Raw genomic sequence first — 17,566 nt, forward strand, 5'->3', positions numbered from 1 at the left:
GAGTAAAAAGTTGAGTAAAAAAATATAAACGTATGCAGACAAGCTGCTAAAATGCACCATCAACATTCATGCATCTGAAACCAAATTTGTCTTTCTTTTTTAAACTGGCTTTTGCTTTCTCTGTTTGCCTATCAATCAACTAATGTATGGTCGTGTCTCTCTCATTTTCAGCCACAGCTGCTCCGCTTGCATGACTCATCTGTCTCCTTACCCGACACCGGAGGCCAGACGGCAGAACAGGAAGGAGCTGTAGCCCTGGACAAAGGACGAGAAGAAACCAAACACACTGTTGATGGAGAGGGAGATGAGGAGGGTCTGCCGCCGGCCGATCCGATCCGCCAGGCCTCCCCACACGAAGGCCCCCACCATCATCCCCAAGTACACAATCAGACCTGCAGATCAAAGAAACAACATGATGCTAAACAAAGGGGTGTTTTGAAAAAGGGAGCAAAAGGGGAAAGTGAAAAAGGGAGAGAGTGACAACAGGGGAATTCGATGGGCAAACTGATGTGAGAGAGAAGCTGAGATAATGACTTATTCATCAGTAAACTCACTGATATTTATCCCAGTGGAGGTGAAGCTTCTAAAAAATTTGCTTCCTCTGCATGAATTTTATCCCCTGCCAGCCATAACACCAGGAGATATAGAAATGCACTCTGTTCATCCATGCAGTCACACCTTATTGCACCAATGATAACCTGCACAAAGTGTATGTGATTTTCACCAAATTTTACGAGACATCCCAAATGAATGTATCTTGAAGAATTTTGACTTTGAGCATGATGGAGTTTCACCAACACCCTCAATTTCATTTATATAGCGCCAAATCACAACAAAGCTGACTCAAGGTGCTTCACACAAGTAAGGTCTAACCTTACCAACCCCAAGAGCAAGCACACAGGTGGCAGTGGTAAGGAAAAACTCCCTCTGATGATTTGAGGAAGAAACCTCAAGCAGACCAGACTCAAAGGGGTGACCCTCTGCTTGGGCCATGCTACAGACACATTTGATAATACAAATATACAGGAACTTTTTGGAGTCCATGCTGGTGTACAAGACAGGAGACTTGGCAGAAGAAGACACCCATTCCCACTTCTGGATGGAGCTGCACCTCAAACAGAGAGAAAAAAAACACAGAATCAGGTGGCAGAAAGACAACAATAAGGTATAATTTGTCAGCATTAAGCAACAAGAAAAACTGAAGAAATATTAAGGTGATCACCCTCTCAGAATCACCCACTCTTGTCCAAATGATAACTTGATTTTTTTTTTATTGTGACTGAACTTCAGAGCTGACATTTTGACCATGTGGTGTGTTTTTCTGGACAGGTGCCACAGTGCTAAAGGCACCACTGGCTGCAGAAGGACAAGGGGAATGCCCAAGTTGCCAGATAGATGGTTACTTAAGAGGCAGGGATGGACTGGTTGTCTGCCTGGGTGGTTACCATCCAGAGTCCAAGGTAATTCCACAGTGTGACAGATGTGCGGTAACGGCACATGCACTGAATTTGAACTGAAAATCCCAAATGAATGTATCTTGGCTTCAAATTTGATCACAATCAGGTTACACTGAAGTCCTCTAAGAACCACCTGCTTCTCTGAACTGAGTATTGATTCTTGTTTATCAACCAAAATAATCACTAAACCAATTAAATGCCACAACACAAATTACTGGCAGAGAGATGTCCTCATATCTTCAGCAGAGACTATCATGGACAAAACCTCTGCTGCACCTGAAATATTGAGAACAAAAATAAACTTAGTCAGCACAGCCTCATGATCCAAAGTGCTACCATGACTCACTTTGCCCAAGGTCCTCCAAGTCTTTATTTATCTCTCGTTCACCGTGTTTTTTGTGTGTGTTCCACCAGCACACGGCCGTATTGACATCCTGTCAGCACTCCGCACACAAACGGAGCTTCAAGTGACAAACGATACGCTGAGTGAAGAAGAGGCTGGTGTTCACTGTGTGGCTGTGACATCTGAGTTTGAATGTAATCTGTTGTCTCTCAGTTGCAATATGTTCTTATGGCCCTGTCACACCTTGAGGATTTAGCCAGCGTATGCTGACATATGAAAAATACACTGGCATACATCTAATAAATTTTGTATAAGTTAAGAGGTATATGTCGTAATATGGAGAGTTCATCGAAAAGATTTTGGACATGCACAATATTTGTGACACATGCCAGCATATGGCTCATACGTCCCGCCTACGCAGGCCATAAGCTCTAAGTAAGTTATGTGATTGTTGACACACATTACATATACTTTACTCGTAAGTCGATATACATCCATTGCGCTGTGCATTGATTGGCTCAAAGCTGCAGTCCTCATGGGAACAGTTGAGACTGTTTCAAATATTAAAACCCATCACACAGGGAGTAAATATAAAGTCATTCTTACCTGTTATGTCATTTCAGTCTGATTCATCATCACAGCCTGGAGAAAATTTATCCACATCAAGTGTCCTGATTTTGGAAATCCACGTCTGAAAATACTTTAGTTCCTTGTCGTGGCTGAAGAAATGTAGCTTTTTAAAGGAAGTCCCTCTGTGTTTGTCTGCTCCCGGTGAGTTTCTCAGCCTAAACCAGAGGATGTCGGCGCTTTGTCCCACAACAAGAAAATTAACATATTAAAAGTTGAAAGAGTCACAGCATCTCATTCATTCATATCAATCAATCAATCAATCAATCAATTTATTTATATAGCGCCAAATCACAACAAACAGTTGCCCCAAGGCACTTTATATTGTAAGGCAAGGCCATACAATAATTATGTAAAACCCCAACGGTCAAAACGACCCCCTGTGAGCAAGCACTTGGCTACAGTGGGAAGGTATGGTGATATGATTCATATCACCATTTACCACAGACATCAGCTGACTCTTCAGTATTCTACACATGATGAAAATAAATCCCATGATCCACCAAGACAAAAATAAAGTCAAAAAATGTTAAAATTAAAAAAATGTTAAATTACTCTGTTTGGCCTCTGCGTGGAGGAGCGAGGCTGTGTGAAACCATTTGCACTCTTGATGGCCCTCTTGATGGCGCTCTTGATGGCGTGCATGTCTGCATGCTCCACCTACCAGACAAAATGCTTCTACTGGCAGTGGAAACGCAAGCCAATCCAGATCTAACCATTCCAACCTGGACTGCTCGGTGGAAACGGGGCTGTTGGCATACGCTGGCTAAATCATCAAGGTGTGACAGCTGCATAACGTATTCGACATATCCAGCATATTTGACAAATTTTTCATAAGTTGGCATATGTGACAGGGCCCTTACACGGTAACACTACACTGCTGTGATACAAGCTTTTATAACTGCATGAAAAGCCACATTAGTGAGATACAGGGAAGGAAAATGGAAGGAAGGAAGAAAATTTCATATGGCTAGCATACTGACATAGTAGGTTACAATGCTTTTAACTCTTTTAATTTCATTTTATTAGGAAATGGAGTGGGCCGCGGCCTCAACTTTATCTAAATTCTGGGTCTTTTAGTGAAGCTTAGGGCTAGTGGCTGGCGATCACCTTAGTATTTCTTCTGTTTCTCTTGTTGCTTAATGCTGACAAATTATACTGTATTTGTTGTCTTTCTCATGCCTGATTCTGTTCTTTTCTCTCTGCTTGAGGTGCGGCTCCATCCAGAGATGTGTGTGGTGTTTGCTTCTGCTACCCTCCTGTCCTGTGCACCGGCAAAATTTTGTGTATTCGTTTTGTAAATTCTTCTGTAATTTCTGTCTGTAGCATGGCCCAAGCAGAGGGTCACCCCTTTGAGTCTGGTCTGCTTGAGGTTTCATCCTCAGAGGAAGTTTTTCCTTACCACTGTCACCTGTGTGCTTGCTCTGGGGTTGGTAAGGTTAGACCTTACCTTTGTGAAGTGCCTTGAGGCAACTTTGATGTGATTTGGCACTATATAAATGAAAATAAATTGAAATAAAAAATTTAAAATGATGCTGTAAAACCTGCCTTGTCATAGGGCACATAATAATCCATTGACTCTCTGTCTACATGATCACACAATTTTCAAGTTTAATTGGACAATAAACAAGATTCACTCTTCATATTTAACCTAAAGTATGTTAAATTCAATTATTTAAAATCTGTGACATTATCAGTTTGATTGTTCAAAGATGACTGTTTTCTAACTATTGTAGTTTTGTCCTTCTATACATCTCAATGTAAGTTAATAGTGTCTATTAATGCCATCTATTGATCCATTTATTTCTTTTGTGTATCCAGAGTCTCAGATGGTCAAAGAAGTAAACCAGACCAGACATCTCCACATCCAGATGTCACAGCTTCACTTGGGGGATCTCGAGGCATTTCCTCACACTGATACGCTCCATGTGGAGGGAAATGCCTTTTGGATCCCCCAAGTGAAGCTGTGACATCTGGATGTGGATATGTCACCCCTTTTATTTGTGTTATATACTAATGAACACCAGAGCCAATATGTGAGGCATCACATTATTAAGTTTGCAAATGATTCGGTAGTTGTTTTTCTCCTCAGTCATAAAAAACCTGACCACGGCTCTGTCCTGAAAGATTTTAATAATAGTCATCTTTTTTAGACATCAGTTTATGCAAAAACTGAAGAAATGGTCACTAATCTCTGGAAGGCCCCTCTTTGGCTGTATGAAGACTTGTTCAGCAGTACAGATATCAGGACACTGTAAATGATGATCAGCTGAGCTTCGAGTTTCAGGTGGATGATGTATGTAAGAAAGTTCACCAGTGCATCCACTTTTATCATGAGCTGCAAAGCTTTAATGTTCACAGTTACTTTATGAGATTGTTACCTCCGCCAAGGAGGTTATGTTTTCGGTCGGGTTTGTTTGTCTGTCTGTCAGCAGGATAACTTAAAAAGTTTTGAACGGATTTTGATGAAATTTTGTGGAGTGGTTGGAAATGACAAGAGGAACAAGTGATTAAATTTTAGTGGTGATCCGGATCACGATCCGGATCACGATGCTAATGCGTTAGCATGTCTATGGCATTTTCAATGTTAAAAGTTAGCATTAAGCAGTTGCAGCTGTCATCACGTTCGGGTGCAATTGTTTTCAAATTGTAATATTTCTTAAATTTATTTTTGTTTATATATTAATAATCTAATGATTATTATATCCAATTTTAGAGAAACAGACAAAAAGAAATAGATCACTGTGCCAAGGAGGGAATCTCTTTAGGGTCAGTGACCCTATGGCCTTGTTTAGAGAAGTGTTTCATAAATGTAAAAAATTTATATATTTGCAGTTTAGTTGAATAATAAATTGAATGTTGTCTCTTATTTGTTTTTGTCTATAAGCACATGCAATATCAATATCAGTGCTCAGATGACAGTAGCTTCCGGGAAAGGTGCAAGTTGCAATAAACTGTGATGCCAAGTGCTAAGGATACATGCTATCCAGTCACAGCAGATGAAACTTTTTTACTACTGAGCAAACATCATTGTTAAACTTTTTTAGGTTCAATGATTCCATGGCGTGTAGATGTTATGGCGTCAGTGACCCCATGGCCTTGGCGCAGGTTTGCACTCTCTGAGTGCTTCTAGTTTTATTCATATTTTACTGAGTCAGTCCTCACATTTTCCCTTATTAGCTCTGGTGGATCACTTAATCTGAAAATAAGAACAAACTGCAGGCTATCATCAAACTGTTTAACAAATTTCCAGGTATGACCTTACCCATCTTTATACCATGGTCAGTGAGAATTCCATGTCTAACTGGCGTGCATTATTTTCATATATACGCACACGTAGTTCAGCGAGTTAAGTCACTGTTATGATCACTCCGCTGTGGTCATCACCATAGCAACGCACAAATCAGTTGGCGCAGATCAGCTGTGTTTTGACAGGTGAATGACAGAAACGCGATAAAACATGGATTTCCAAGTGAATTTTAATATTTTTGGCCAAAATAAAACGTTTGAGGAATGGAAAGAGGAGGAGAGCAGACGAGAAGAAAAGCAAAAGCAATGATTAAAAAAGCAACAAAGAGTTAACATCGGATGAACTGGACAAGACTGAAGACGGGAAAGAAGAAGAGAACGGTTCTATCCTTGCGGGCTGTCGGAGCACTCTGCATCAAAACAGCGAGCGTAGTTTCTGGACCTGTTGCCAGTTGGTCGCAGCTCCACACTGCAGAGAGGGGGCGGTGTGAGTGGCCCGCTGCGGTGCAAGCCCACAGACACGGTAAGCACATCAGAGGCAAAATGTCTTGAGACTGGCATAAAATAGTCCCAAATAATTATGCATTTTTATCAACTTCTGTTAACTTAAATAAATATTTGTGTGTTAGCTCACTGTGTGGGACCATGGTATAAGCGGAGTAAACAACTCGAAGCTGTGCATTATACGGTTTGAATGCACTCCGCTTCGCGTCGTGGTGTTTTAGACTCCGCGTCGTGTATTCAAATCGTATAATGCACGGCTTCGAGTTGTTTAATCCTTACATATAAGGCTAGGACTGCAAAGAAACCCCAGCTCAAGGCACCTTGACACTTACATGAATTTGATCCTCGCACTGGCATGCAATCTTGCGTGCCAATGAGTAAACTCGTCGTGAACTGTTGTAAACTGCGGGGTGTGTGACAGTGCACAAAGAAAATTTTGAAATGTTCAAAACACTTGGCACGCATTAATTCATGTGAACTAGTCGTGAACATTGTGCAACCTCTTCGAAAACACTGCACGTTACTACGTGTCTTTGCGTGCAGCGCATCTGAACCTGGAATAGATTATGATGAGATGTTACATCTATAATAAACATAATTTAACAGATACATTATCTAACTCATAAGAAGGAATGAAAATTCAACTGATTTAACAATCCATTACAATATATACTTGTATAATAAATAATTACATTTGAGACAAGATTCCAAATGTGTTCACCACAAGGCGAGCACGAGACAACCTGCAGCTGTAGATAATTTCTCTGTGATTCTGGGAGTGATGAGAGAAAGTTTCATCAACCAAGTTCTGAGAACAAATGCATCATTGGCTATGAAATGACATGGCACAGGTTTTATTTTATATATAGCGTGGCGTCAAGTAGGACAAAGCAGGACACATTAGCACGATGAATTGCACGGCAGTGCAGGGATCAAATCTGAGCAAGTATCAAGGTGGCTTAACTGTGGCCGATGTGAGTCACCCCTGTTCAAGGAGTTCAAGCTGCTTCCTTCTGGTCACAGATACAGTCTGTCTGCATGCAGGTCAAATAGATCCACAAACTCCACTGTCCTGGCTACCATCGGCATTTTTAATGACTCATTGTGATTTTAGATTCTATTATATATATATATATATATATATATATATATATATATATATATATATATATACACAGTGGTGGGCACAACTAACCAAAAGGTTAGCTTTGACAATAGCTAATCAGCTAACTGAAAAGTTATCTTTTATAAAACTAAACTGATAAACCACCCAAAAATTTATCAGAAGCTGCAAGTACACTTGCAGCTACTAACAAGCTGATTTTGAGTTTTAACACCACGATCACTTCTGGTAGCATCAAAGGCAACCACAGACCCAAACAATGAGTCAGCACTTCTTTCTTTGTGCACCCTGCCCACTGCTGGAAGCTCCAGTTTACTACATATTTTGCAGCAGTAAAGCAATTGAGAGGAGCGAAGCTCAACTCTACATACACAAAAAGTAAGCCATTATTCCTTAACAGAATACAACAGTGCCACAGTGAGGCAGAGGTCTTGGAAAATAAAGCAGTTTTGACTTAGGGTTTTGATTTAAAATCACAAATTAATCCGGATAGAATAACTCCATTAATGTCAATTCTGTCATTTGTACAAAGTTAAAATATAACACATATCTTTTTAACTAAATGCACTAAACCGGCCGATTTTGACCAACTTCCGCAGATGGCTGTCAGAAGGTTTTGGAACTGAAATCTGACACCTTTTGGTTTTGTGCAAAGAGAAAAACCAAGTGATCTGCAGAGCCACAGCGCTCCCAGACAAAAAAATTTTATGTAACAGAAATTAAATGTAATCAACCAAAGTAATCACTAAACCAACTGAATGCCCGAAATGTTACATTTAATTTCTGTTAAATATTTTTTTTTTTTTGTCTGGGAGCGCTGTAGCTGTGCAGATCATTTGGTTTTTCTGTTTGATATTTTTTTGGGGTCCTGCACGCCTTTTTATGTGCCTTGGATGTGCGTGTCTTCATTGCATTACCTTTTCGATGTGCGCCATCTAAATGCTGTCAATGACAAATGACTTCATAATTTTTAATTAGCACATTTGGGGTAGTGAGATTAAAACATCACGGAGGTATTTAAGCAGAAAAACAGATCAAGTCATCACACAGCCTAATTAGCCAATTAGCCTTTTCAGAAAAGATGGAAACATCTTGAAGGAGAAAAGTAAAAATTTTACACCAATAATAGATCTGAAAAGGCAGCATTTGTGACTCTTTTGTCCTCTGCATTTTCTCTGCAGCACAGAGGCTGGTGAGGACGGACCCTTTGACTGGCAGCAGGGATTCTCTGTGTGAATCTGTTGCCATGTTTGCATGAACCAAACTGTGTGCCTTTATGTCCTCATCTCTACCTGTGTGCATGTGTGTGCAGTTTGTCAGAGCAGCATGCGTGTCACATCGTTTGTAGCAGCAACGCTGAGCCAGTGGCGATGACTGAGCTCAAAATCCATCGCCGCAATGCAGCACATCAAAGAATATGGACAGACATTGAGTGAAGTGGCTGCAATAATTCTCTTTCTGAATGTCACACACTGTGCAGGAATTCAACTGCTGTGCTGACCCATGACCCTTCTAGCACTCACCAACCTAGGATCAGCAACAGTCTCTGATCCATACAACTGGAAAATAAAACAAGACTGCTGTCATCACTATTCGAAGGTGACTGTACTTTTATGTTTGTAGTACAAAGCATTCCAAAAGAGACTTCAGAAAATGATCAGTTCCAAATGATCAGTTCCCTTACATGACTATGAAATATGTTTTGTACCAGTGAAGTGAAATAGAGAGATAGATAATGAGTTTCCCACTCCAGACCGTCCACAAGATAACTCCAAAACAATGAAAGGTCATCTAACAATAGGGTGACCATATTTTGATTACCGAAAACCAGGTCACTCGGCCCGGCAATAAGATACTCAAATAAAACTTGAATGCCGGTGAATTTATTGGCTCATTGAAAAACAATGAAAACCAGGACACTGTCATCACTATCTAAAAACAACCCAGGACGGCCAGGACCGGATGTGAAAACAGTACATGAAAATTCAGTAAGGCATATCTTATATATTATATTCCAATTCTAAGGTGGAACTATGACAGTATACTAAGGTATATCTAAATATCTAAAAAGTTAGAGTAAAATAGAAGAGTAGAAAAGAGTAGAGTAGAGCCACTTAGGTGCTTGGTCTTGAGAATCAGGGATGGTAGGTTTGGTCACCCTATCTAACAAGGATGAACAAGCTGTTAATATGACATCCTCACACTACAATGGGCCTTTCTGCCAAAAGTTAAACATTTCAATTGCTCCACTTTCTGCTGTTTCATCTGTAACAATGTGGAAATATGTGCATCAAGAGAAGTACAATTTAAGTACTTCTCAGTGATTTGTACTTTGGTGGCCAAGTGGTTAATGCGCTTGGTTTCAGTTCAGAAGGTTCCGGGTTCAAATCCCACCCCTGCCACATTTCTCCATGTAATGTGGAGTTGCGTCAGGAAGGGCATCCGGCGTAAAACCTGTGCCAATTCAACATGCAGATCCACCTTGGATTTGCTGTGGCGATCCTGAGTGCAAACAAGGGAGCAGCCGAAGGGACTTACCTAAGAGAAGTACAATTTAAGTGCGGAAAATCACAAGGTTATACATCTGGTAAACGGGCAGCCTGATAACCTCCTCCACACTGACAGGAAGAAGCATAAACACATATTTATTACACATCAACAATCACTGAGATTAAATTATATAAACTCTACACAGTGGATTAGTGTTTAGCACTGTTGCCTCACATCAGGAATGTCATGGGATCACTTCCCACCAGGACCTTTCTGTACGAAGTTTGTATGTTCTCCCCATGTTTGCGTGGGTGCTCTCCGGGTGCTCCAGCTTCCTCCCACATCCAAAGACATGCAGGTTAGGCCAATAACTCGATTGCAACAGACATCACATTTCCCATGATCCTCTGCGAGCCGCTTGTGTCCGCCATCTTTGATGTATACAATTGCATTGCAACAGAGCTCAATGGCGGACACGTGTAATTTTTCTAAGATTTTTTGCGAATTAAGTAGCAATGACAAGGCCAGATATCGTGAAAAGATCGCGGAGTGTGGGGGGGGTCGATCCGTACAGCAATCTAGTCAATTTTGAGGACGATGTACGTCTGTGGCCATCAGTGGACTACACCGGCATTGTTAATTATTTAGTTTTGACGACGAGCTTTGTAACAGGTAAACAAATGAAAGCTGACAAAAGCTTTTCCACCTATAATTTTTTGTATCTGGTTGGGTTCGGAACATAACCGTGAAAGTGACAGAGAGAGAGGAGGACTGTGTTGGCCAGGGTAAGTGCATGACCTCAGTACAGAAACTCATGGAAAAATGTTATACCTGCAAATGTTTTCGTTGTAATTCACTTAGGTAAAAGTTAGTGACTATTTTTTATATATATTTTTAATAATTATTAATTGATTTTATTTTAATTTTATTACTTAGGTCTGCTGTTTGCGGACGATGTGGTTCTGTTGGCTTCATCAAATCAGGACCTTCAGCGTGCACTGGGGCGGTTTGCAGCCGAGTGTGAAGCGTCCGGGATGAACATCAGCAGCTCCAAATCCAAGGCCATGGTTCTCGACCGGAAAAAGGTGCTTTGCCCTCTTCAGGTTGGTGGAGTGTCCTTGCCTCAAGTGGAGGAGTTTAAGTATCTAGGGGTCTTGTTCACGAGTGAGGGACGGATGGAGCATGAGATCGATAGACGGATCGGTGCAGCATCTGCAGTGATGCAGTCGCTGTATCGGACCGTCGTGGTGAAGAGAGAGCTGAGTAGGGGGGCAAAGCTCTCAATTTACCGATCGATCTACATTCCGATCCTCACCTATGGTCATGAGATTTGGCTCATGACCGAAAGAACGAGATTGCGAGTACAAGCGGCCGAGATGAGTTTCCTCCACAGGGTGGCTGGGTGCTCCCTTAGAGATAGGGTGAGGAGCTCGGTCACTCGGGAGGAGCTCGGAGTCGAGCCGCTGCTCCTCCACATCGAAAGGAGTCAGTTGAGGTGGTTCGGGCATCTTTTCCGAGTGCCCCCTGGACGCCTCGCTGGAGAGGTGTTCCGGGCACGTCCCACTGGGAGGAGGCCCCGGGGAAGACCCAGGACACGCTGGAGGGACTACATCTCTCGGCTGGCTTGGGAACGCCTTGGGGTTCCCCCGGAGGAGCTGGGGGAGGTGTGTGTGGATCGGGAGGTCTGGGCGGCTTTGCTTGAGCTGCTGCCCCCGCGACCCGACTCCGGATAAAGCGGAAGAAAATGGATGGATGGATGGATGGATACTTAGGTCAACCATTCTCAAAGGGCAAATTAAACATCACTGAAGCCATGGGTGTTGTTGGAAGCAGATGGGGAGGTGGTGACAGCACACTGTGATTACATGGCTGGGCAAGATCGATCTATCTATCGATCGATCTATCCATCTATCTATCTATCTATCTATTTATTTATTTAATGATTTGTTTATTGTTTGTTGGTTTGTCCCTCCCTGTTTGGAGTTTGGACAAGAGGAAAAAGGCAGGTCATCGTGCGAAGATTAAAGGTAACACTGATAACTGTAACAGTTGTCCTTAGCTTGTACAACCATTTCACAGTTGAAATTTGTTACATAATCATTGTTACATGTATGATTAACAATTTGTTTATAGATTGAGTGAAGTTTGCAGTCACGTGGGTGCCGTGCCGTTTGTGCTTGAGGTGGGGAGCAGGATGAGGGATCAGCAGACGTGCACAGACAAGAGTTGCCAGTGGGTGCTGCCACCAGCATTGAAGCAGGTAAGATCAAGTGTCTAAAATGTATTTGTACCAAACTGATTGAGTAAAAAACTACATTGTGGCTAAACGAACTTGGTTACCAACTCACTGTAAAAAAAAATTATATGCTACTGTTACGGGTGTTGTCAAAAGTTAAATCAAGCTCAGCAAACAAAACTAATTTACTTTCTTAATAAATCACCACCCCACACTTCTGAGGATGTTAATATGATGATTTTATGTGCATTTTAATGTCAATGTTTTACAAACAAAGTGAGGTTTTCCCCTTCCCCCTTCCTCCATTAGAAAATTAATTTGCTGAACATTATTGTTAGCTGTATCTAATGTCCATCCATCCATTCATCCATCCATCCATTTTCTTCCACTTTATCTGGAGTCGGGTCGCGGGGACAGCAGCTCAAGCAAAGCCGCCCAGACCTCCCAATCTACACACACATCCATCCCCCAGCTCCTCCGGGGGAGCCCCGAGACGTTCCCAAGCCAGCCGAGAGACGTAGTCCCTCCAGCGTGTCCTGGGTCTTCCCCAGGGCCTCCTCCCAATGGGACGTGCCTGGAACACCTCTCCAGCGAGGCATCCAGGGGGCATCCGGAAAAGATGTCCGAGCAACCTCAGCTGGCTCCTTTTGACATGGAGGAGCAGCGGCTCAACTCCGGGCTCCTCCCGAGTGACCGAGCTCCTCATCCTATCTCTAAGGGAGCGCCCAGCCACCCTGCGGAGGAAAGTCATCTCTGCCGCTTGTACTCACGATCTCGTTCTTTCGGTCATGAGCCAAATCTCATGACCATAGGTGAGGGTCGGAACGTAGATCGATCGATAAATCGAAAGCTTTGCCCCCCTGCTCAGCTCTGGATTGCTGTATCTAATGTCTACTTTTTATTTTAGGTTCCATAAATGCGATTGCGGAGTGTGGACTTCTCGTCAGCCCACAAGAAGAAGAAGGACCTTGACAACCATAATAAGTCACCAGCAGCACTGAGGAGCGTCACAGGGAGCGGTCGCCTTAATAACGTCAATCCAGGCCAGGAACAGAAGATGACCTTCTTCACAGAGGTTGGTTCTCCTAACTTTCAAGTTATGCTGATCTTGATCTATTTTATGAATTGGGTGTAAAACAGTATTTTTGCAATAATTTGATATAAATAAATGAATTAAAATAAATAAATATATAGATAAACTAGAAGCACTCAGAGAGTGCAAACCTCCGCCAAGGCCATGGGGTCAGTGACGCCATAACATCTACACACTGTGGAATCATTGAACCTAAAAAAGTCTAACGATGTTTGCTCAGTAGTAAAAAAAGTTTCATCTGCTGTGACTGGATAGCATGTATCCTTAGTGCTTGGCATCACAGTTTATTGCAACTTGCACCTTTCCCAGAAGCTACTGTCATCTGAGCACTGATATTGATATTGCATGTGCTTACAGATAAAAACAAATAAGAGACAAAATTCAATTTATTATTCAACTAAACTGCAAATATATGAATTTTTTAACATTTATGAAACACTTCTCTAAAGAAGGCCATAGGGTCACTGACCCTAAAGAGAGTCCCTCCTTGGCACAGTGATCTATTTCTTTTTGTCTCTTTCTCTAAAATTGTATATAATCATCATTTGATTATTAATATATAAACAAAAATAAATTTAAGAAAAATTACTATTTGAAAACAAATGCACCTGAACGTGATGACATCTGCAACTGCTTAATGCTAACTTTTAACATTGAAAATGCAATAGACATGCTAACGTGTTAGCATCGGGATCCGGATCACCACTAAAATTTAATCACTTGTTCCTCTTGTCATTTCCAACCACTCCACAAAATTTCATCAAAATCCTTTCAAAACTTTTTGAGTTATCCTGTTGACAAACAGACAAACAAACAAACGCGACCGAAAACATAACCTGCTTGGCGGAGGTAATAAAAAAATGCTAGATGATTTCCATTCCATTACAGGGTTAGAACTTTATAGTAAAAAGTGGTCTGTGACCACCAAACTTTGCTCTGGACCACTTGAAACACTCACATGTTAAGAGGTCCACTTTATCACCACCATCAAAAGTTAACTAACCCTGCATTAGATGCATAGTTTTTAACCTCATTAGGTTTATTTATTTTCTAAAAGCTGAAACAAACTGGAGAGAAGGCATTCATCCTGTCCATCCTACCAGGTAGCTTCAGCGATCGCTTCGCACCAATGCAGCAATTTCCCAGAGACCTGAGAACCCTCTTTGAGGTGGAGGCACTGGAGCTTCAGTACAATGAGCTGTTGCAGCGTTGTGCTGAACTTGCTGAAACTGTATCAGTCACCGAGGCCATGGTGAAGAATGTGGAGGCAAAGACCAGAGGGCAAGCTTCCAGCAAAGCATGGTTCACATACAGGTAAAAATCCACTATTATTTTTTATTGCACTTTGTGCATTGATATCGTATCCTAAGTTTTATTTTATTTTAAATTTATAGGTCTGGATGGATAACAGCCTCAAAAGTGAAAGTTGCCTGCCAGACAGACCCAGCAAAGCCCGCCGTCAGCCTGATTAAGTCGATCTGCTACCCAAACAAGTCTACATTTTCAAATGAAGCTACACAGTAAGTTCATTTCAGAAAGTTACAGGGGTGTGCTTGATTGGTTCCACTGAGTAGTAGACTGTAGATGACCCAACCACTCAAAAAGTATTCAATGAATTCAATGAAACATGGTTATGAAGGCTGTGCAAATCATGTGATGATATATGTAAAACTGACAGAAATGCCATGAACACTTAGGAAAAATGTTGATATATTTTTTGTTAAATAACACAAATTAGAAAACCACAAATGTATTTAGTCTTTCTGTATAATTCATCTCAAACTGAAAACTGAAAGAAAAAAAAATATATATATTTTGTTTCAGGTGGGGATGTGAAAATGAAAAAAGGCACAGGAATTATACTTTCAATCGCAGCAAACAGATCACGAGAACTTTGAAGGAAGAGATGCTGGCTTATTTCTGAATGCAGATTATCCGCACATGGGAGCATCCCCGGATGCAGTGGTTCATTGTACTTGTTGTGGACATGGAGTCTGCAAAATAAAGGTAACTCTCACCTTTGATTGTTACTTAAACAAACAAAAAAAATGTTTTTCACACTTGTTGCAGCAGTGAAAAATGGAAACTGTCAATTATAATTCGATCGTAACTTTAAGTAAAAATAAAAGTTTGTCTGTAGGGGGTTGCCTGTCAGACAACACTGTCTGCAATGTCATAAGACCATGGATATTTTGTACGGTTGTAAATGTGTATGTGTTGAATATAAAAATTAATTTAAAGAAATGAAGAATTTAAATGTTTCTATTCCCTCTCAGTGTCCTCAGTTCTAAAGACCACACCATTGATGCCAATGTGAAAGATCCACAGTCCTTTCTGAAACAGACATATGATGGGCCTATCCAACTTGACAAGACACATGTATATTATTATCAGGTATGAAATGAAGTCAGAACATATGTGACCTTGTACTTCAAAAGTGTTTTCCACAAAACATTTTCTAGTTAAAAACACACTTTGACATATAAGTAAACATATATATTTTGGTGACTTCAGATATAGTATTTATTTAATCTATATAAAGTGTTACTAAGAAATCTTGAGTGTTCTAAAATCATCATTTCAAGCCACCCTTTGCATTTTCTGTTTTTTAGATCCAGTGCCAGATATTCATGTGCAAAGTGCAGTATGGTGACTTTGTAGTGTACACAACCAAGGAGGTGTGCATTTTGCAAATTCTACCTGATGAAGAGTTGTGGACTGCTATTGTTGTGAAGTCAAGGCTACTTTTCAAGGTTAGCTTTTATTAATGTGCATATATGATCTGGAAATCCTACGATACTGAATTGTAAGAGTTGTTTTTTTTTAGTGAACAACACACATGCAAATATAAGCCTGAAAATGAACCAATGTCATGGAAGTAGATTGTTAAACACATGTGATTTTATGAAGTTTAGTGTTTTCGGTGGATTGATTTAAGCCAAAAACCTTTGGCTGTAAAATGTATTTCCATTTTGTTTGTTTTTCTAGGTTGCAGTCTTGCCAGAGTTGATAGTTGGTACAGCTGCACCGTATCAAAAACACCTCAAAAGGAGAACGTCGAGCCAGGACAGGACCTATACTGCTACTGTCAAAAGGAAGACAGCGGGAGTTTGATGGTGGGCTGCGACAACAGCAACTGCGAGTGGAAATGGTTCCATCTCAACTGCCTGGGATTGTAGAGAGCCCCCAAAGCAGGTAGCTGGTTGTGCCCACTGTGCCGTAAGCTGCCAGATCAAAGGAAAAGGAAAAGGCCCACAGCAAAGAAGGCACCCTGAAGAATGCTTTAGTATTTTCTTAAAAAGTGACACTTGTGCTTCATAACATCTCCAGGCATGTACATACTCCATGTATATGACAATAATTTGAAAACATTGGTTTCTTGAGGCAGTTTATTCACAAGTGCATTATGGATGTATGTCAAATACAATAAAAACTGCAACAATTGATCACTGCTCAGGGGCAGCACGGTGGATTAGTGGTTAGCACTGTTGCCTCACAGCGAGAAGGTCATGGGTTCAATTCCCATGGCCTTTCTGTGTGGAGTTTGCATGTTCTCCCCATGTTTGCGTGGGTTTCCTCCGGGTGCTCCGGTTTCCTCCCACATCCAAATACATGCAGGTTAGGTGGATTGGACTGGCGTCCTGTCCTGGGTGTACCCTGCCTCACGCTCTATGACTGCTGGGATAGGCTCCAGCCCCCCGCGACCCTTAATTGGACTAAGTGGTACAAGATGAATAAATCAATGAATGAATGATCACTGCTCAATGGTAAGTGGAAACTTGTCTACTTCCATTTATTCCAAGTACCTGTACCATACTGATGCTCAACAGTAATAAAGTCTGTAAAGAATAGATACAATTCTTAAGTTTTTGTTTACAGTAGTCCTTTCCTACATTCATGCTGGAACTGTTCATTCAAAAGGCACAACTGAAGGACCCAAGTTGGTCAGGGCACAGCAAACTCTAAAAGTCATGTGAAGTGGTGTGTCTTCATGTCCATCCTTACACATGACAGTCTCTTTAAGCAAAGTCAACTGTAAAATTGGGTACTTCCATTGACCCAATCCAATCACTCATTCAGCATGTATTCTGACATTTGCTATCTTCCTGGTCTCTTCAATTTCTAATGCAGGGAGTTGACTTTTACCACATGTAAAGGCAGGTATTGCTAGTTTAGCACAGTAGAAACCAACACTGTCTGCGATGTCAAATCCTCAATCTGGTAGCATCAAATCTCCAGGAAGCAAATTTGCTAATATTGAACAATTTTCAGTAATATGCTTGTCACTCGCACGGCCGCCCCATGCTTTTGAGATGAAGGTAATCACTCCCTGTGGGCAGACCCATATGAGAAATTTTGCAGTTATGGTGTTTGTAATTTGACCATGTCATGGCTCTAGCTGACAATGTAGATGGACGGTCGATAAACACTTCAAAGCAGTCTA

The 17,566-nt window shown here is 41.3% G+C and overlaps 1 protein-coding gene across 1 annotated transcript in view; it reads right to left on the reverse strand.

The window, feature by feature from the left end:
• sv2a (synaptic vesicle glycoprotein 2A) overlaps positions 1-17,566 on the reverse strand; it is a 141,173-nt gene that overhangs the window by 76,103 nt on the left and 47,504 nt on the right. Inside the window, exon 2 of the mRNA XM_034174242.1 lies at positions 212-392. Within this exon, the coding sequence (XP_034030133.1) occupies positions 212-392 (181 nt within the window). The remainder of the gene's footprint in view (positions 1-211; positions 393-17,566) is intronic.

Source organism: Thalassophryne amazonica, chromosome 7 (assembly GCF_902500255.1).
Source record: "Thalassophryne amazonica chromosome 7, fThaAma1.1, whole genome shotgun sequence".
NCBI classification, from domain to species: domain Eukaryota; kingdom Metazoa; phylum Chordata; class Actinopteri; order Batrachoidiformes; family Batrachoididae; genus Thalassophryne; species Thalassophryne amazonica.